Source organism: Cetorhinus maximus, chromosome 21 (assembly GCF_964194155.1).
Source record: "Cetorhinus maximus chromosome 21, sCetMax3.hap1.1, whole genome shotgun sequence".
In the NCBI taxonomy this organism is placed as follows: Eukaryota; Metazoa; Chordata; class Chondrichthyes; order Lamniformes; family Cetorhinidae; genus Cetorhinus; species Cetorhinus maximus.
In genome coordinates, this window is record NC_135899.1 from 38560630 (window position 1) to 38582785 (window position 22156).

General features: G+C 44.6%; 3 protein-coding genes across 3 annotated transcripts in view; 1 reads left to right on the plus strand and 2 right to left on the minus strand.

Moving 5' to 3' along the window:
• LOC144695274 (uncharacterized) overlaps positions 1–22156 on the minus strand; it is a 291857-nt gene that overhangs the window by 86152 nt on the left and 183549 nt on the right. The gene's annotated exons all lie outside the window — the stretch shown is intronic.
• The window catches only part of LOC144695199 (uncharacterized), a 425892-nt gene that overhangs the window by 61195 nt on the left and 342541 nt on the right, over positions 1–22156 (plus strand). The window lies entirely within an intron of this gene.
• The window catches only part of LOC144695466 (uncharacterized), a 409626-nt gene that overhangs the window by 10469 nt on the left and 377001 nt on the right, over positions 1–22156 (minus strand). The window contains 3 exon segments of the mRNA XM_078566349.1: positions 6156–6268; positions 6435–6698; positions 10726–10781. Coding sequence (XP_078422475.1) covers positions 6156–6268; positions 6435–6698; positions 10726–10781 — 433 coding nt within the window.

Sequence of the window (22156 nt, forward strand, 5' to 3'; positions counted from 1 at the left end):
CCCCCTTATCCCCACTCTCTGCCTCCTGCCAGACAGCCAATCTTCTATCCATGCTAGTACCTTGCCTCTAACACCATGGGCTCTTATCTTACTGAGCAGCCTCCTGTGCGGCACCTTGTCAAAGGCCTTCTGGAAGTCCAAGTAGATAACATCCATTGGCTCTCCTTTGTCTAACCGACTCGTTACCTCCTCAAAGAATTCTAACAGATTTGTCAGGCATGACCTCCCCTTGATGAAACCATGCTGACTTTGCCCGATTTTACCATGCACTTCCAAGTATTCTGAAATCTCATCCTTAATAATGGACTCTAAAATCTTACCAATGACCAAGCCCACCTATTTCTCATCCACACTGCCCCTGTGTAAAACCATCTGTTGACCTGATGTCAGATTCACAGAGGGTCTCTTACAATCTGTTCCATTTTACCTCCAGTCAGAAAGAAATGCCCCTCTCCACCAGACAAAACAGAAATCTAGTAGTAAAGGAATGGCAAGCAGACAGCTTCAAGAGGGAGAGAAATGATTTGAGGACCGGGCCATGGAGCGGAGCACCTTAGATCTACAATCTTAACTGGGGCAGGGGCTAAATGGAGGACAGGCCCTTCAGCAGCAGTAAGGGAGATGGAGTCAAAACTGGGAGAGTCAAACTTTTATACTTTTACTCCACAGTCTGGAGAAAACAGTCTCTCACCAGTCACAGAAAACCAATGTCGAATGTAGTCCCATGTTATCCATTTAACCAAGTTGATGGGGGGGGGGGTTAAACGGCTGCGATCCTGGTTCCCGCCGCCCGGGGCTGAGATTTACAGGTGCGCATCTCCAATTCCAGCCCCGCCCATGTGACAGCCGCTCGGGCTCACGCTTTCTCAGATTCGAACTCCCGAACGCTGGGCGCCAACCGCCGCTGCGCGCGCCGGAACTACAACTCCCATTAGGCTGGACCTCCCCTGATTTGACACCGCCGCTCCTTAAGACGTTAGCGTATGGTCACATGCAGCATGGGTAATGTAGTTCCAAACTGGTGGTATTGTCTCCACAGTGCCTGCGCGGAATTGGGAGGAGCAATGAATTATGAAAACCCCGCCCAAATTCTGAATGAAACAAAAATACCTGGAAAAACTGAGCAGGTCTGACAGCATCTGCGGAGAGGAACACAATTAACGTTTCGAGTCCGTATGACTCTTCAACAGAACTAAGGAAAAACAGAAAAGAGGTGAAATATAAGCTGGTTTAAGGGGGTGTGGGACAAGTAAAGCTGGATAGAGGGCCAGTGATAGGTGGAGATAACCAAAAGATGTCATAGACAAAAGGACAAAGAGGTGTTGAAGGTGGTGATATTATCTAAGGAATGTGCTAATTAAGGGTAGAAAGCAGGACAAGCAAGGCACAGATAGCCCTAGTGGGGGTGGGAGGAAGGGATCGAAATAGGCTAAAAGGTAGAGATAAAACAATGGATGGAAATACATTTTAAAATAATGGAAATAGGTGGGAAAAGAAAAATCTATATAAATGACTGGAAAAAAGGGGGATCAGAAAGGGGGTGGGGATGGAGAGAGTTCATGATCTAAAATTGTTGAACTCAATATTCAGTCCGGAAGGCTGTAAAGTGCCTAGTCAGAAGATGAGGTGCTGTTCCTCCAGTCTGCGTTGAGCTTCACTGGAACATTGCAGCAGGCCAAGGATGGACAAGTGGGCATGAGAGCAGAGTGGAGTGTTGAAATGGCAAGCGACAGGGAGGTCTGGGTCATGCTTGCGGTCAGACTGAAGGTGTTCTGCAAAGCGGTCACCCAGTCTGCGTTTGGTCTCTCCAATGTAGAGGACACCGCATTGGGAGCAGCGAATGCAGTAGACTAAATTGAGGGAAGTGCAAGTGAAATGCTGCTTCACTTGAAAGGAGTGTTTGGGCCCTTGGACAGTGAGGAGAGGGGAAGTAAAGGGGCAGGTGTTACACTTTCTGCAGTTGCATGGGAAAGTGCCGTGGGAGGGGGTTGAGGTGTATTATTATATTATGTTATATTATATATATTATAATGACATATTACCAACAGTTTGAAACTACATTACCCATGCTGCATGTGACCATACGCTAACGTCTTAAGGAGCTGGTTATTATCCTGATACAGTCCCTCTGAGGGGATGTTGCCCAGTTGGAGCGACAGTGCTGAGGGACAGCTGCCTCATCAGAAGCTTCTTTAAAGATTTTACCTGAAGGTCTCGGCCTTTCCTAAAAGCCTGGGCTTGGATTTGATAGTTTTGCCCAGTGCTGTGGCTGATAGCTGAATTTGGGATGTGCAATCTGAGTGAGTGCAGTGTACCTAATTTCCCAGGATAAACCAGAACCCTTCAATCAGCTACACTGAAGCAATATATTCTTTAGCTTCTATCATCTCCTGCCCAGTGAGTTATCTTCAAATAATTTTCAAAATCAAGAGGAGAAATTTCAAAATCGCCATTGAATTAACATAGCAGACTGGCACTCACTGTGGAACAGTCTCTAACTGAGGAGTCAGCCCCTTCAGCAAAGGAAGAGAGGGAGTTGGAGGAAATCATGTTTCCTTTTCCAGTTTTACAGAAGGATTGCACCGTACTACACAACTGTGGGAAGACATCCAGTCCCTTCACAGCATGGCTCAACACAGAGAAGGTTGGGCAGTGAAACCATCATCTGAAAATTGGTCGGGTCAGGGGAGCTTTGACACATGATCAGATCTGAAACTGCTCAGTGGTGTGGAACCTTCCATCAGAACCAACCTTTCTGAAGGTTCGGCTGTGGGCGATCGGTCAGGGTGAGGCTGGGAAGAAGTGTGAGTGGGCTCGAAGTGTGGTGAGAGAATCGATCATCCATTGAGCCATGAACGACTGACTCATTCTTACAGGTGAGAGGTGAGACAGTTATAAATCTATACAGAAGATTGACAAAACAGCAGACAAATAATAACACTTTATTCAGCAAACACCAAACATTAAATCAACCAAAATAACAAAGCATTTGAAAAAGATTCAAGATCTTTTCCTCAACATGAAATGAATCTTGGAAGAGTATGAAGTGAACATATCACACTGTTATTACATTGAGGTATGATGGGCTGAGGGAACTCAGGTCTGCAGAGGCTCACTCCCACTCCCTCACCATATACAGGATTGTAGTCCTCCCAGACAGGAGAGTACAAACATTCCCCATGGTATTAGTCAATAGCTGTCACCTGAAGAGGAACTGTCTATAATTCACATCACCAACTAAAGCAGGGTTCGATTCTACCCCATACCCACTCCTGAGAGCTGGCTCACTTTACTAACACACACACACTCTCACATCAGGGGAAACTCTCTCAGAATACTACAGACGGAAGTTTCTTCAAAATCCCTGTGTTTTAGTCTGGCTCCCAATTCCGATGGTCAGAAATGACACCGAACTTTAGTGGCACAGGATGAAACTTGTTTCCATCATACAAACCCACCAATGGTTACAGAGATCCAGTGGTTACATTTGTCCATGGACCCATCAGTTTCCTGGAAGACACACTTCCCCCAGGTGAGTTGGACAGTGCTTTCTAATTCCCAACTCTGCTCTTTGGCCCTCCATTCACCACAATGCTTCTGTAGCCGTCAATCTGATTTCTCCCTCATATCCACCTTGTAAACCCTTATTCCCAAAATTACTTTACGGTCTTCCTTCCTGGTTGATCTCCCTGTTTCTCAAGTCCAAGAGATGAGGACTTGCGCGTATCTGGTACACAACTGGTTTAGCCATCCATCACCAGATATGACTGGACCACATCAAGCACTAGTGGTCCTGCTTTCCTCTGCCAAAACTGCTCATTACTCCAGGACCATCCTGAAGAGAAAAGATAACCCACAACATCTCCTCCCCAAAACCAACTGTGTCCTTGCGGAAGTTCTGTTCCAGCTGTACAGAGCTCTGTTTAAACCCTATCTGGAGAACTGTGCTCAGTTCTGGGCACCGCACTTCAGGAAGGATATACTGGCCTTGGAGGGAGTGCAGCGTAGATTCACCTGAATGTTCCTGGGGCTAAAAGGGTTAAATTATGAGGACAGGTTGTACAGACTGAGCTTGTATTCCTTTGGATGCAGAAAATTAAGGGATATTCGAATTGAGGTGTTTAAGATGATTAACCGAGTTGATAGTTGGGGAGAAACTATCCCTCTGGTGGGAGAGTCCAGAACAAGGGGGCATAGCATTAAAATTTGAGCTGGGCTGTTCAGGGGTGATGTCAGCAAACACTTCTTCACAAAAAGGGGACTGGAAATCTGGAACTCTCTCCCCACAAAAATCTTTTCAGGCTGGGGGTCAACTGGAAATTTCAAAACTGAGATTGGTAGGTTTATTCAGCAGGTCTGGCAGCATCTGCGGAGATTCCTCTCCGCAGATGCTGCCAGACCTGCTAAGTTTTTCCAGGTACTTTTGTTTTTGTTTTGGATTTCCAGCATCCGCAGTGTTTTGCTTTTATCTTGGTAGGTTTATTGTTAGACAAGGGGATTAAGGGTGACATGGCCAAGGTAGGTAGATAGAGTTAAGATACGGATCAGCCATGATCCATCTGAATGGTGTAACAGGTTCAAGGGTTTATTCCAGTTCCAACATTCCTTAAATTCCTCTCCATTGCCCTATGCTTTCTCATCTCCAACACTGAAGAGGTCAGGGTCATCCTTTTCAACCTCCAGCTGAGCTTCTGACCCCAAACCCTCTCCATCACAAAGATCACCCACTTCCCCCTCGGTAATATCGCCCATTTCCAACACCCCCACCCCCACATTAGTCCATCTGCTGTTGAAATCCTCATCCAAACTGTTGTTGCTTCTAGACTAGACTTGACCATTCCAATGCTCTCCTGTCCAGCTTCCCATCTTCCACCCTCCATAAACTTCAGGTCAGCTAATACTCTGCAGTCTCTATCCTAACTCACACATCTATCACCCCTGTGCTCGCTGACCTACACTGGTTCCCAGGCCCCCAGTGCCTCCAATTTAAAATTCTCATGCTCAAGTACAAATTGCTCCAACCCTATCTCTGTCACCTCTCGCCCCATCTCCCTCCGAAATATCTGCACTCCTCCAATTATGGCCTTTCGTACATCCGCCCACTTCCTTCCCTTCACCATTGGTGTCTGTGTCTTCAGCCATCCAGGCCCCATGCTCATGAATTCTCTCCTTAAACCTCTTTGCACCTTTATCTCTCTCTTCTCATTTAAATCCCACTTCTTTGACCAAACTTTTAGTCATTCCATCTTCCTCATCAGCTCTCCCTTGATTTGAGGATGACGTCTTTATCAAGGTGGCAAGTTTTTGCCATGGGTCTTCATGTGACTGATCAGACTGATTCTCAACCCACAGCTCTTTTTGCACATGGGGCAGGACGTCCCATGGGATAGTGGGATCTGGAACACGAGGTAGTGGGATCCGGAGTGACAATTTGCTTTCTTTTCTTTCCTTCTGTGCCATGGCTCTGCCTCCTCATTAAGGTGTTGGGACTCAAAGCGAGATGCAGCTTGAAGAACGAGTATCCCCATTCTGAATGATTGGCAGCAAGCTCCTCCCAGTCATTAAGGTCAATGACAGTGTGCCTCAAGGAAAGTTTCAGTGTCTTTGAAGTGTTTACTTTGACCTCCCCTGGAATGTTGACCTGGTGGGGCAGACTGTTTTTGACCATCCGCACACAGTGGCCAGTCTATCGAAGCTGTTTCTGCAGGACATTTTCCGGAGCGCTTGTGGACCTGGCTTCAAGAAGGACGCTGGCATTTGTTCCATGCTCCTCGCATTGAATCCGCAAGATTCAGCGGAGACATTGCTGATGGATTTTCCCTAGTGCTCTGATGTGCCGCTCATACACAGTCCAGGTCTCACAGCAGTTTAGGAGTGTGGTAATGACAACTGCTCTGTACACAAAGGACTTGTGTTGTCTTTGTCTTTACTTTTTTTTTACTCTTTCATTTTAATGGGATCTGAGTATCACTGGCAAGGCCAGCATGTGTTGCTCATCTCGAATTGCCTTTAAGAAGATGGTGACGAGACGCTTTGCTGAACGTCTGTAGTCCAAACTTTATTACATACATCACACTGATGGGGTTTTTCCCCTGTGTGTCTGTGTGTTGATGGACCAGGAGATACACTGACTGTGCAGAAGCCTTGTCACGTACCTCACACCTGAATGGTTTCTCTCCTGTGTGGATCCACAGGTGCTTTAGGAGATCAGAGGAGTGGGTGAAAGCCTGGTCACAATCATCACAGAGTTTGCCACTTTGTGAATTCTCTGGTGAACCAAAAGGATTGAAGACTTTACAATACGTTTATCACAAACCTCACACTTGACGGTTACTCCCCTGTGTGGATCCTCTGATGGATCAGGAGGTACAATGACTGCGAGAATGATTTGTTGCACACCTCACACTTGAATGGTTTCTCCCCAGTGTGGATGCGTCGGTGTTTCACAAGCGGCGATGACCATGTGAACGCTTTGTTGCACATCTCACACTTGAAGGGTTTCTCGCCTGTGTGAATACATTTGTGTACGCAGAGATCCAATGACCTTGAGAATAATTTGTCATACACCTCACAACTGAACATGTTCTCCCCAGTGTTGATGCATTGGTGTCTCACAAGTTTCGATAACTGCGTGAAGTCTTGTTCACACACCTCACTCCTGAATGGTTTCTCTTCCATGTGGCTGTTCAAAGGTACACCTAGCATGTGCAGACACCTTATGAGCCTGTGGAGACGTCCTCACACTTGAACAGCCTCTCACCTGTAGGAATGAGTCAGTGGTTCACGAGGCTCGATGAATAATTAAAGCTCTCCCCACACTTGGAGCCCACTCACACTTCTTCCCAGCCTCACCCGGAAAGGTTGGTTCTGATGGAAGGCTCCACACCACTGACCAGTTTTAGATCTGATGATATGTCAAAGCTCCCCTGACCTGACTGATTTCCAGATGATAGTTTCACTGCCCAACCTTCTCCGTGTTGAGCAATGCTGTGAAGGGACTGGATGTTTTCCCACAGTTGTGCAGTTGTTCCTTGGGTGATGGTCAGGATCCATCTGCGGTGTCTATCCTCTCTGTATTTTCTGGTGTAGTACAGTGCAACCATTCTGTAAAACAGAAAAAGGAAACATGATTTCCTCCAACTCCCTCTCCTGCTTTGCTGAAGGGGCTGACTCCTCAGTTAGTGACTGTTCCACAGTGAGTGCCAGTCTGCTATTCCCCTGTGTGGGGGATCAGATACAAGTCCTTTCTTTTTCCTCACTTGACTGTCACACACCCTCTGTTTCCAGCAGGGACACTGGATAGTGATCAGGAGCAGATAACGTGGCTACTTTCTTTCCTCCGCCCAGGCTTTTGGGAAAGGCCTGTCAGGTAAAGTCTTTAACGAAGGCATTAAAAGACGTTTCAGTAAATGTGTCTCCAGGTATGACAGCTGAATTGCTATGGTGCTGGATTAAAAATCCAGAGATTGAGAGTTCAAATCCAACCACGGAATGTTACATACATAGAATTACAGTGCAGAAACAGGCCATTCGGCCCAATTGGTTCATGTTGGTGATTATTCTTCACATGAGCCACCTCTCACCCCTCTTCATCTCAGCCGACCAGTGTATCCTTCGGTTCCTTTCCCCCTCATGGTGCTTATCTAGTTTCCCCTGAAAGGTATCTATGCTAAGGGGAGGCAGCGGCATAGTAAGGGAAGGTGGTGACGTTGTCGTATTGTTGCTGGACTTGTAATCCAGAGGCCCAGGGTAATGTTCTGAGGGTCCGGGTTCAAATCACCACAGCACATGGTGGATTTAAATTCAATGAAATACTGGAATTGAAAGTCTGATGTCGACCAGGAAATCGTTGCTGATTGTTGTAAAAACTCATCTGGTTCATTAATGTCCTTTTAGCTCCCTCTCTGCCACTTGTCTCTCTGCCCACTGCCTCCTCTCTATCTGGGCTGAGATCAGGAACTACCCTCAGCACCACCCCCCCACCCACCTGTCCATGCAGGAAGGGGGACTGAAGCCTGAAGGTGCATCTTTCAGTGCTCCCTGACACACTGAGTTTGAACTAGTATGCAGCCATTCCTACCCTGCTCTGCTGCCAGTTATAGATTATAACCCGATCTCCCTTTACAATGAGTCTGCCCCCTCACTGGCAGACTGCTTCACAGTGAAGGTCAGTAGGATAGTGAACCATGAGGGGAATCACACTACTCCCACTGAATGCCAGGTCACTATCTAACTTTAACATGACAACAATAGACATCAACAACTTGCATTTATATAGCACATTTAACATTTCAGTGTCCCAAGGTGCTTTGCAAGACTGTTAACAAAGTTTGGGAGCTTGCTGTGCCACATTGGCTGCCATGTTCCCTATATTACAACAGTGACCACACGTCAAAAGTACTTCATTGGCTGTAAAGAGCTTTGGGGCATCTGGCAGTCGTGAAAGGCTCTATATAAATGCAAGTCTTTCTTCTTTTCTGAGGAGGTTACAGAGATTGCGGGGGTGGTGGGGGGGGGGGGGGGGGGCGGCGGCGGCGGCGTGGTGGGAGGTCTTGGAGGGATTTGAAAAGTCAGGAAACATCCAGATCCCAACACACAGACAGAACTGACCATTCACAGCCCACAGGATAATAACCAGCTCCCAACACACACACAGAGCCCAACAATAGGAAATCAGTAAGAATCCTCAACACTCTGCACCTCCCAGATAATTACACCTCACCTTCTCATATTCAGTAATGAGCCATCAACAAAAGTCAGCCTGTAAATCAGAAGGGAAATGCTTCCAATAAACACACTCAATATCCAACACACAGCTCCAGGCAAACAGTTGAGCACAAAGCACCGAGTAAACAGCTCTCTCAGCTGGATGTTCTCACACAGCATAAGGGGCATTTCCACAGCTGATTCCCCACAGGATAGTCAGGCTGCCTGAAGATTAGTGTGGATATTATGTGATGTAATTATTATAAATTGTGTTCGTTCACTCACCATGTCCAGAGTTGGTTTTGAGTCCCTACAGGAAGTGAAGCAGCTGTGGAACAGGAAGAGGAGGGAATGGGCAGAGTGGGTGGGGCTCTCTGATTGACGTCTCTCACAGCCAATCCAAATATTTCTGGAGTAACCTGAGTTTCCTGAAGTTTGGGAAACTGACCGGTGAAACGGAGGCAACTTTGAGCAGCAGATCAGGTGGGGATTTAAACTTGTCATTGTCCCATCTGAATAAAACCTCACTTATTGCAGCTGCTGTCTCAGTTCCCCCGGTAAATGTTTGACAGAGATTTCTAGTGTGGGAATAACATTCTTCATCCTCGGAGACTTTCAAACTGACAACATCAGTGTGGGATGTGTAGCCTCGGATGTGTTTGACAGCAGATCAGAAGAGGAAGACCCACAGCATCCAAGGCAGCGATAACGTGCAGTGGTGTGATCAGGAGTGACGGGGGGGGGGCATAGGAGGGAGGGAGGGAGGGGAAACAAAGGAGAGAGGCACATCACAGACAAGGCCACAGAACAGGGGCACAGAAGGGAGAGAGAGAGGTGATTGATGGGGTGCTCCATTAGGTGTGAAGTGACTTGATGACTCAGGGACGGTCCGGCCCGCTCCCCTCCCCCGGCCCAGCCCGGCTCGCTGCCCTCCCCCGGCCCGGCCCGCGCTCCCCTCCCCGGGACGTCCCGGCCCACTCCCCCCTCCTCCGGGACGGCCCGGCCCGCTCCCCCCTCCCCCGGGACGGTCCGGCCCGCTCCCCCCTGCCCCCGGGACGGCCCAGCCCGGCCTGCTCCCCTCCCCCGGGACGTCCCGGCCCCCTCCCCTCCCCTCCCCCGGCCCCTTCCCCGACCCGTTCCCCTCCCCCGACCCGTTCCCCTCCCCCGGGACGGCCCGGCCCTATCCCCTCCCCTCCCCGGGGACGGCCCGGCCCGCTCCCCTCCCCCGGGACGGCCCGGCCCGCTCCCCTCCCCCGGGACGGTCCGGCCCGCTCCCCTCCCCTGGGACGGCCCGGCCCGCTCCACTCCCCCGGGACGGCCCGGCCCGCTCCTCTCCCCGGGGCAGCCCGGCCCGCTCCCCCCTCCCCCAGTTCCTCTCCCGGACTCTCCCAGTCTAGACCTTGTTTGAGAGTGATATTGTTCAGTGTGCAGTACACTAGGATGATTGTGACCATTCTCTCTCTCTGGGGAATACTGCAATCCACTCCCAGGTGTAGCCAGTACCTGAAACAATTCTTCAGCATCCCACTAGCTTCTCTCTGTGAGCTGCCTGAGAGAAACATGGGCATCAATAAACAACACCTCCTCCTCAATGTGTGTTGCATAAAATGGTGGCATCAGCCACGGAAGGAAAGAATGGGCCTTGTCGCTAATCACCAACTCCTCAATCCCCTCTATCTCTCTCTTTCTTTATCTCCTGTATCATTACAAAGATGAGAGGGATGGAGAGAAAGCTCACCATGTTAAACTCTAACATAAATGAAAAATAAAGCAAAAACTCCATACAATATTATTGAGGTAATAATATAATTATGATAATATTTAAATAATGCAACTATTTCTCTTGTTCATATGACACAACTGAAATTAACTATTATCTGTAGTTTGCTGAAATAATTGCTGACCACAGCATGTAGACTGGAGTCATGAACATAACTGACTGTTGGTGTTTTTGGGCGTTCAGGCACCGAGTGTAATTTGAAGAGCCGCCTCAAACAGGTGCAATCGGCAGAAACTCACCACTCTCATTATTCCCATCTGGGGCCGTGGTCATTTCTGTGGTTGGTACCAGCTTCCTGGGTGATGTTTCATAAACCAGAGTTAAAGATCACAAAAGTTCAATTTACTCTTGATGTAATTTACATTTAAAATTCCTGACATGGTCAATTTCAGCCGGGCAACACTGATAAATCTGAAATAAACTAGCATAAACTCTCGGCCAAAATCACTGTGCTTGTGGTTGTCGTATATTTGCCAAGGAGCTTTACTGAAGCAATCACTTTAAAAACTTGTGTGTGACCAATTGAAACAGTTTTATTTAAGGCTAGCACATTGTGATCTGATTGGCTTCATGATCAATGCAGTGTGTGAACATCGACAGGATAATTTCTTCACTTATTTTACAACATCTTTGTGTTTCAATAAGTGGTGGGTGGGGTTTGTACAGGGAGCCCAGAGCCTGAGGAATTATTTGTGCAGTTCTGACAACAACTTTAATCCATGTTCATGGAATAATTCATCTGGAGTTGGACTTGAACCCACAACCTTGTTCTCTGAGTCAGAGGGTTGTGTGTACAAGTCCCACTCCAGGACTTGAGCACAAAAAATAATGTCTGACACTCCAGTGCAGGACTGAGGGGTGGAAGAGATTGCAGAGATAGGGAGGGGAGAGGCCATGGAGGGATTTGAAAACAAGCTCAAAAACCTCACTAAAACTAACACTGAGCTTTTCTGGGAAGAGTGGGTTGTTCCTCGAGTTTTATTCCTGACAGACTGTTGGAACTGTGCCTAAACAATAGAACTTTCATGAGTGAATGAAAGCAGAATGGTTAATCAGCAGTACTGATTGAAGACAATCCCTTAAGATGTCCATTCCAGCTCACACCAGGGACTTTACCACCTTTCACGGCTTCAGGAACCCAGACACAAAGACAATACTGGCACCTGCAGCTCTAACTAGTTACCACTTTAAAACAATTTAAACTTTCAGGCTGCCAGTTTACAGGGGGAAAAGCATTCTGTACATTGCCTTGGGACTTAACCCTTTAGAAACTGAATCTAATACAACAGACATATTATAAGTTATTGTCAGTTGTGGCTCAGTTTGCACTCTGATCTCTGAGTCAGAAGGTTGTGGGTTCAAGCTTCGCTCCAGAGACTTGAGCACTGAGGCTGACACTGCAGCGCAGTACTGAGGGAGTGCTGCACTGTCAGAGGTACCATCTTTCAGATTAGGTAAACCTGCCCTCTCAGGTGAATGTAAAATATCTGATGACACTATGTTTTAGAAGAGCAGGGGAGTTATCCTTGATGTCCTGGGAAATATGGACCCTGCAATCAACATCACATAAACAGATTATTTGGTCATTATCATGTTGTTGTTTGTGGGAGCTTGCTGTACACAAATCTGCTGCCACGTTTCCTACATTACAAAAATAACCACATTTCATAAAGTACTTCATTGGCTTTAAAGTGTTTTCAGATGTCCTGTGCTTCTGAAAGTTGACATATAAATGCAAGTCTTTCTGTCTTAGGAAAATGCTCTGCTTCCTGTGAACTGAAAATGATAAATCCATTGATGGAGAAAGTATACCAGCCCACAGTGACACTGGTCAATATATTATGCACAGGACTCTTACTGTAGGCTCCTGAGTGTTTCAGTGAATAGGAACACACCGAGCTGATAAATCAGGGAGTTTGGGTTGGGCTAAAAGAATGAATTTATTTTCAGTTATAAATCTATACAGAAGATTGATAAAACAGCAGATAAACAACACAATATTCAGCTCAAACCAAACTTTGAATCAACCAAAATAACAAATCATTTGAAAATGATTCAAGATCTTTCCCAGAACATGAAATGAAAGAGTGTAAGATGAACATATCACACTGTTATTACATCGAGGTATGATGGGCTGAGGGAACTCAGGTCTGTAGGATCTCACCCCCACTCCCTGAGTAGTCCTCTGTAGCCATCGATCTCGTTTAACCACTCCCTTATATCCACCTTCTAAACCCTTGTTAACAAAATTACCTTTATTCTCTTCCTTCCTGACCAAAGGCAGCATTTACTGACCATCGAGAATATGTCTTGAGAAGATGGTGGTGACCCGCCTTCCTGAATGTCTGCAGTCCAAACTGCTGCAGTGAAACACTTAGATAAAAGCAAAATATTGTGGATGCTGGAAATCTGAAACAAAAACAAAAATAGCTGGAAAAACTCAGCAGGTCTGACAGCATCTGCAGAGAGGAACACAGTTGACGTTTCGAGTCCGTATGACTCTTCATCAGAACAGAGACTCTTCATTCTGATGAAGAGTCATACGGACTCGAAATGTCAACTGTGTTCCTCTCCGCAGATGCTGTCAGATCTGCTGAGTTTTTCCCGCTATGTTTGTTTTTGTTGCAGTCAAACACTTGTTGCCTTAGTTTTTTAAATTCATTCATGGGATGTGGGCATCGCTGGCTAGGTGACGATTAGTGGGATTTATCATCTCAAACTGCCCTTGTTCTGAGGGCATTTAAGAGTCAACCACATTGCTGTTGGTCTGGAGTCACATGTAGGCCAGACCAGGTGAGGGTGGCAGATTTCCTTCCCTAAAGGACATTAGTGAACCAGATGGGTTTTTACAACAAAAAACAATGGTTCATGGTCATCATTAGACTTTTAAATCCAGATTTTTATTGAATTCAAATTCCACCATCTGCTGTGGCGGGATTCAAACCTGGGTCCCCAGAGGATTACACTGGGTTTCTGGATTACTAGTCCAGTGACAATATCACTGTGCCATTTAATCCGGTGTTGGATCTCCTCGTCAATGGCGGCCTTTTGAGAGAGGTGGCTGTCGAGGTCTGGGAAGTGCTCAACATATTCCAGAATCTCCACTTCAACATATATGGGAGATGGAATATTTTGTAAGAAATTGGGGACTTGGATAAACAGATATTTTCTGCATAATATGACATCCCCTAAAAAGCTTTTTAAAAAGGCAACAATTTTTAAACAGTCTGTGGGAACAGGCAAGGTCACTTAGTTCATGTTGTCATTACTGTGTTAAGATGGCATCTCCTGTACCCCCTTATCTATTCAATTGTTTAAAAAGGACCAGGATATGACCCTCAGCTAGATGTAAACTAAAAAGCTGACCTCGAGGGGGGTGACGCACAAGGCGGGTGGTAACCACCCTGACGTTTGGAGTACCTGTCCTGTATCCATTGGTCAGAATAGTTAGATAGATGATTGACACTGGGTAAGCTACCAGACCCCCCAAAAAAGGGCATATAGATTGGTGTCATACTGGTGAGGTACTGCTGAGGGGCTGCTGAGGTGGCAGTGCTCGTTGGGCAGCTGTTTTCTTCAGATGGAAGATGGACCAAAGGAGGAGGAGGAAGGTCGAGAGATCGAGGGAAGAGTTTCCTAACACTTCGATTAGAAAGCGGAATGCTGTTATCACAAGCTGTTACCGGTCGTATACGTTTTTTCCGTCTAATTAGTTAATGTATCATATCTAAACTGTTGTTTCTTAATAAACTTACATACAACTAGTCAACTGCCTATTTAGGTATCGGTGGTCCCGTACCCAGAAATCTTACAGTTTAGCTGACCAGGTGTGTGTTGATATTTGAATTTTGACTTGGCAACGTTCAAAGACAGGCCGAGTTTCTTGTATGCAGAGTTGGAGAGATCGAGAGTGGTTTGTAAATCTGTTACAGAGTGGGCAGTGACACTGCAGTCATCTGTAAACTGTAGATCATGTGTATCTACGGTGGTCAGTTTAGTTTTGGCATAGAGTCAACTGAGGTAAATGAGTTCCCCATCTTGATTGTTTTTAATACTGACTCCAGAGGGCAGTTGATCTTTGATGAGGTGACTAGCCAATGTCAGGTAGATTGTAAATAGAATGGGGGCTATCACACAACCTTGCTTGACACCAGTCTGGATTTGGAAGGCTTCTGTTTCAGATCTCCCACTCAAGACAGTTGCAGTCATATCATCATGAAGCAATTGCAGGATTGTGAAGAAGTTTCTTGGACATATAAATCATTGGAGCACAATCCACAGGGCCTCGCGATTTACTGAGTTAAATGCTTTGGTCACGTCGATGAATGTAATGAAGAGTTCCTGGTGTTGTTCTCGACATTTTTCTTGGATTTGTCTGGTAACAAAGACCATGTCGGAGGTTCCTCTGGAAGGTCTAAAGCCAAGTCAAAGTTCTAAGTGATGTCTGTATCACTCGATCCATGTGGGTGACTGATGCCTGCTGCACAGATCATCGACTTGTTCAATTGGTGATGAACATCCACCCAGCACCAAGACATCATAATGTCTAAAAGTCTAAGAGGAAGAAGATCAATATCTCAGTCCTAAAACAGTCTGACCGAAGAGAGGAATTCCAGGTGCAGCTCATGACCAATCTGCAAAATCTTCACACATCCAACTCACTTCCTGAACATTGGGATTAAATAAAGTCAGCTGTACTAAACTCCTGTGTCCAGACCATTGGGTTCGAGCATCATCATCACCAGGACTGGCTCGACGAACATGACACTCAAATATGTGACCTCCCGGAATGAAAACAATCGGCCTTCATTGTCTGGCAGAACAGCCCAAGGTCACAACTCAAGAAGGCAGCATTTCGACAGCTCAAGGCTGATTCTCAAAGACAAATCCAGGAGATAAAGAATATGTGGGAAGAAAAAGCCTGGGAGACCCAACAATACGCTGTTCATCATGAAATACAAATTTTTTTTTGAACTGTGACTGCAATAGCTTCTCCAAATCACTTTGACACTTGTCTGGAAGGTAACTCAATATTACATTTAAATTTTCAAGTACCCTCTTGAAGGGGAAGTATGATAGAGGAAGGATCCTTGGGGGGGTTAAATATAGAGACCATGACTAAAATGCACGGTGAAGATTCAGAATGCAGCTGTCAGCAGAAAATACAGAACTAGACAGAGTGGGGGTTCCTTGATAAGCCACAAGACGTGCTTTGTTTATTGTAAGTTGTAGGTAGAGTAACGGTAAAGTCCTAACCTGTTAAGGACATGCTTTATTGTGATAGGATAAACTAATTCTTGTATGTGCGAATTTGATTAGTGAATCATGGTATAGTAATGACTTGTGTTAATCTGTGATTGGTAGACGCAAATAAACTGCACTTATCAGGAACGTATAAGAATAACGATCGGAGGAGTTCGTACGTCATCTAAGGATACGTGTGCGACCTGTCAATGTATATATAATCACACCGCATGGCAATCATCTTGTTAAAGGATTTCCAGCATCTGTAGTTTTTTGCTTTTATCTTGTTAAAGACAACTGCTAGTTAAACAGGTGATGGGCATTGATTATCCCATCTAAATAAAATCAAAAGATACAGCTGGAACACTTTGTGTGGAAGCTACTTGGAAGTTAGTAGCACTGAGGAGTTGTCTTGAAAATAAACCAGCTTAAACCAAAAGCCCAGCTTGGATTAATTCTTCCACCACAACCTCTTATTGTGAGTAACATGGTAGCAGAGAATGGTTTTAAGCTTTGCTGATCAATTGTTGTATATGAAGATTTTTGTCTTAATCCTCTGGGGGAAAAGAAGTTTACTGTTGCTGACCATTTAAGTTACGGAATGGCAGAAGGACATCGCAAAATCGCAAGCTTTGACTATCCACCAATTTTTTCTGACCCTGAACCTTATCAGCAATGGAAGGCTAAAGTCGAAATGTGGACCCGGGTTACTTCCATACCCCAGAAGAAGCAAGGTGTGGCTTTGGCGTTATCATTACTAACCAAAAGTAAGATAAGGAGTGAGGTATTTTCAGAATGGAAAGTGGATGATTTGGATCATGAAGAGGGATTGAACCTTCTGTAACAATTTTTGGATAAGTTTTACAAAAAGGATGAGTTATTGGAAGCGTACGAAACTTGGACAATCTTTGATAGGTTTAGGAAATCAGATCATCAGTCCATGGAAGAATATAGCATGGATTTTGATAAATGGCACAGGAGACTACAGAGATTTGAACTTGAAATTCCGGAATCTGTACTGGCATTTAAATTACTGGACTGTGCTCGCATTTCTCACGTTGATAGTCTTTTAGTACTAACAGGGGTTCAGTTCCAAGGGAAAGAATCTCTCCTAGATCAAACGGCTGCTGCCCTAAAAAGATTTCTGGGCAAACAGTCGTTCCCTGCCACTTTCTTAGCAAATGCGAACAAATATGCTGTGAAACAAAGGATAGAGGATTCAATGGTGGCTAAATTTTGAGGTCGACCAAATATTAGATGAAGATTCTAATACAAAGATAGGGTTAATGACAAGAGGTCTGAAAATTGTAACCCTCGCCAATTTGAGAGTCGGGACAAAAAGTGTGTCTGGGACAGTGACCATAGACATTTAAACCCAAAAAATGTACGGGGAATGGTTAATCGGTGTTTTTGGTATGATTCTCAGTATCATTACGAGGTGAACTGCCCACAGCGAAGGAATAGTGTTTTTGAAGTGACCCATGAGACGAATTCATCTGAAACTGAAAATAATGATGGTCCTGCCAGGATGGAATTGTATTGATCACTGAGAGTTTGAATCCGGTGATGAGTATCTTGATGGTAGATTCCTTCAACTGTTCAGTTCTGGACAGTGGTTGCACTTCTACGGTGTGCAGCATGGACTGGCTTGACTGCTATCTGAAGTCTCTCGATGAGGCAGACCGGCGGAAGGTCAAGGAATATGAAGCTCCACCTGCTTCAGGTTCGGAGATGGCAATATATTAACATCCTCCAAACGGGTGGTTCTTCCTTGTAAGATAGCAGGGATCAATCCGTTCATCAGTCCTAATGTGGTTTCTAGTGAGATACCGCTATTGAGTCGATCTGCGATGAAGGCGGCTCAGATGAAGCTAGATATGAAGAATGATAGAGTAGTCGTGTTTGGAAAAAATGCGGATCTACATTTTACTCGGTCAGGCCATTACTGCTTTCCACTAAGGAAGCCAGAGATTTCTCATCAAAAAGTTCATGAAGTTTTGTTAACTGCTGAGAATAAGAATTTGGTGGATAAAAAGATCATTTGGAAATTACATAGACAGTTTGCACATCCGGCACCACAGAAACTGAAAACTCTGCTTCGAGATGTGGGAGTGGTCGATTTGTTTAGGACAAGGATAGGGGTATTTTTTTTACTACACTTCATAGATATGGCAATCAGATTTAGCGTATCCACTGTGATACATAGTAAAGACAAAAGGACCATTGCCGATGAGGCAATGGAGAAACGGGTAGCAACAGGATTAGGAACACCAACGAAGTTCCTCACAGATAATGGTGGGGAATTCACCAATGATGAATTTCGAGATATGTATGAAAATTTAAACTTCATAGTTATGCACACTGCAGCTGAGAGCCCATTTAGTAATGGTCTTTGCGAAAGAAACCGTGCGGTAATAGACGACATGTTACATAAAATATTGGCTGATCAACCAGATTGTAAATTGCAAATGGTGCTAGCATGGGCGGTGCATGCAAAGAACTCTCTGCAAATGGTTGTGGGGTACAGTCCGTATCGGTTTGTGTACGGAAGAAATCCAAAGTTCCCTTTGGTGTTGTCAGATGCTCCCCCTGCTCTAGAAGGGACTAGCATTAGATCCACCTTTTCTGCTCATCTGAACGCTTTGCATGCGGGCAGAAAAACTTTCATTAAAGCTGAGGTTTCGGAGAAAATTCGGCAGGCCCTACAGCACCGCATAAGACCATCGGGAATGCAGTTGAGACAAGGAGACATGGTATATTATAAAAGGGAAGGCCAGAAAGAGTGGAAAGGACCTGGCAAGGTAATAGGGAATGATGGGAAAGTAGTAATTGTGCAATCAAACACGGCAATCAAACTGTTAGGGTACATTCTTCAGAGTTAATTGGTGCTGTCTATACCTTTACAGGTTCTGAACAGGATATAGAACACGAGGAGGCACCATGCACTTCACATACACATACACTGGGTAGTGATGAGGAGCAGACGAAGGCAGATGCAGGGTTGACTGATTATGAACAAAGTAATACTGAGGTACAGGACAACGCTATTCATCCAAAAGGGCAACTACCCAAAGTAGGAACAAAGGTAACTTACATGCCAGAAGGGACCAGCGTGTGGAGGGATGCCACCATCACATGGAGAGCAGGTAAGGCCACTGGTAAATACAAACATTGGTTAAATGTGCAGCATGAAGGACAGGAGAAAAGACCTATCGATTGGCAAACCGAGGTAAAGATGTGGAAACCCAGAAAGCGCAGTCTGAGTTCTGACAGTGGACCAGAAAGTGGTTGTGACCCTAGAAAAAAAATCAAGGACTTGTGAACGGGGTTCTGCTCACATGGGAGGATGATCATATAGCAGTGCAGAAAGGGAGAGGAATGTGAGTAGAGGCTATAGCTTAACAAGAAGGACTAGAGAGCAAGCTAGCAATCTCAATAGAAGTAGAAGTCCCTGTGACCAAGAGATTCTAGTAGCTGCTATCAAATTGGAAAATAAGCTGATAAAGGAAGCCAAACGGAAAGAGTTGGAAAGTTGGGAGGAATTTGGGTCTATTCTGAAATACCTGACAGAGAACAGCCAGCTTTATCTCACAGATGGATCGGTACAGAAAAGGTACTCCCAGACGGCACATATAAGGCCAAAGCGAGATTAGTAGCCCGAGGCTTTGAAGAGAGATTAGGAGATCAGGATGTCAGAGTGGATTCGCCTACTGCGGGGAAAGTGAGTTTGAAGGTTTTTTTAAGCGATTTTGGCATCCTATTCCTGGGAGTGCAAAACAATAGATATATAGGCTGCGTTTTTACAGGGGGAGAAGTTACAGGGGGAGAAGTTTCAAAGGGAAGTTTTTTTGAAACCAGTCAAAGAAGCCGGGGATGTAGAAGGAAAGCCATGGAAATTGAACAAGTGTGCTTTTGGATTGATGATATTTTTCCGTGAGGTCTGTCCTGTTGAAAACAGGTTGCATTCAGTTAAAGGCAGACCCCGTGATGTTCTACTGGTACCATAAGGAGAAACTAGCTGGAATCTTGCATATTGATGGTTTCCTGTGGGGAGGCTCTGTCGAATTTGAACAATGTGTAATCGCGAAGATAAAGAAGGAATTCCAGGTCGGAAGTCAGGCTTGAGGGGCCTTTAAATACATGATTTAGACTTTAAGCAGAGCAAGTTAGGAGTGACATTGAATCAACAATCTTATCAAGAAAATATTAATCATATTCCAATAACTCAGGTTAGATCCTCACAAAAAGAGGATCCTGCTACCAAGGAAGAAACGGAACAGTTAAGAAGTTTGATTGGGCAGTTGAATTGGTTGTGCACTCAGACTAGGCCTGACGCTAGTTATGATGTGTTAGAGCTGAGTACCATAATGGAACATGCTACAGTTGAGCAAGTTCTGAGAGCAAATAAAACACTTAAAAAATTAAATTCTGAGAGATGTGTGCTCAAGTTTCCAGCCTTGGGTGATCCAGAAGATGTGAGATTGGTCATTTTTAGCGATGCTTCACATGCCAATCTTCCAGATGGGTACTCTAGCACAGCAGGGTTTATCATATTCTTGGTGGGAATGATAAATGTTGCCCACTGGCTTGGGAGGCCAAGAAAATAAAAAAAGTCGTGAAAAGCACCTTAGCTGCTGAAACGCTGGCCTTGGTAGAAGCATTAGATATGGGGGCTTACTTACTTATCCAATATACTGACAGAAATATTATATAAGGGGCAATGTGAGAAATGTTTGCCCATAGAATGTTATGTTAATAACTGGTCTCTTTGGGATAATTTTCATTCCACAAAGTGTCACTGAAAAAAGGCTAAGAATAGACCTAGCCAGCATAAAATAAATGTTAGAGAGAAGGGAGATCTCTAAGATAAAATGGGTTGACACAAGTCACCAACTATCAGACTGTTTTACAAAAAGAAGTACCTGCTCTAAGAAATTATTAAATATATTGGAAGAGGCGTGTCTTATTTTATAATGATGCAATGAAAAAAAAACTTTTTTGTTTTATAATTGTTCATGTATATATATATATTTGGTAAAGGAAGTATGGGAACTAAAGATGTGGAAAAACGTGACATTATTTCCTTCTGTTTGTTTAAAAAAATGTTCTTTAAGGTTTATTTTTCAAAGTTTTCATTTAAAAAGAGGGGAATCTGTAAATGTATAAATAATCACACTGCATAGCAATCACCTTGTTAAAGATAATTGCTAGTTAAACAGGTGATGGGCATTGATTATCCCACCTAAACAGAATAAAAAGATACAGCTGGAACACTTTGTGTGGAAGCGACTCAGAAGTCAGTAGCATGGAGGAGTTGTCTTGAAAATAATCCAGCTTGAACCAAAAGACCAACCTGGATTAATTCCTCCACCACAACCTCTTATTGTGAATAACACGACCCCGCCACCCCCTCCCCGCCTCGCATAAGCTCGAATAAACCAGTGAACAAAGGAACTTGAGTCTCATCTGATCATTGAAAGTGAGGAGGGTGATTGAGCTCCCACTTCAACCTTATTATCCAATTTGATTAGCGGAAGATAAATTTCAGAATCCTTCATTTCTACCTTTCTCTTTATCTATCACCACTAATACCTTCATTTGGTCCTCTTTCCTGTCAAAGTACTTTTTAAGCATATTTACATGACACACCTTATGTTTCGTTCTTCTATCTCGAGTATTTGTTAAATAATTTGCTTCACTCAGCTTCTTTTCAATCCTGTGAGGCTCACTAAACCTTGCCTTTATCGAGTCACCCAGTACTAGTAACAGAACTGGCACTTTTTCCCCAACAACAAAACCACGAGCTGTAGCTTTCCTATCTGCCTTCACTTTCATTACTTGCTGTGATATCTTTAAATGTTCCCTAGTTAATTCACATACTCTGTCCAATCTTTAATACATAGCCCAGGAGTGTCGTTTCTGAATTTTGACCCAATTTCAGATGAATCAATTTCAGTGGTCCTCTTACCTCATGACCATGGGCTAGCTCAAAAGGACTAAAACCAGTCGATGCATTAGGAGCATCGCTAATAGTAAATAACAAGAAGGAATTCTCCTATCCTAATCCTGTGGATCATCCTGGCTATATGCCCTCATCATAGTTTTTAAAGTTTGATGCCATCTTTCCAGAGCCCCTTGTGACTCAGGATGGTAAGTTGTTGACTTAAACTGTTTTATCCCCAAACTGTTCATTACTTCCTTAAACAGCTGTGACCTGAAATTTGAACCTTGATTTGATTGTATTTCTTTTGGTAAACCATATCTCGTAAAAAATTTAGTCAACACCTCCACAATTCTCTTTGTTGTAATATTTCTCAAAGGTATTGCTTCAGGAAACCTTGTAGACATATCCATTATGGTCAGCAAGTACTGATTTCCACTTATAGTATTAGGGAGGGGTCCGACACAATCAATCATGACCCTAGT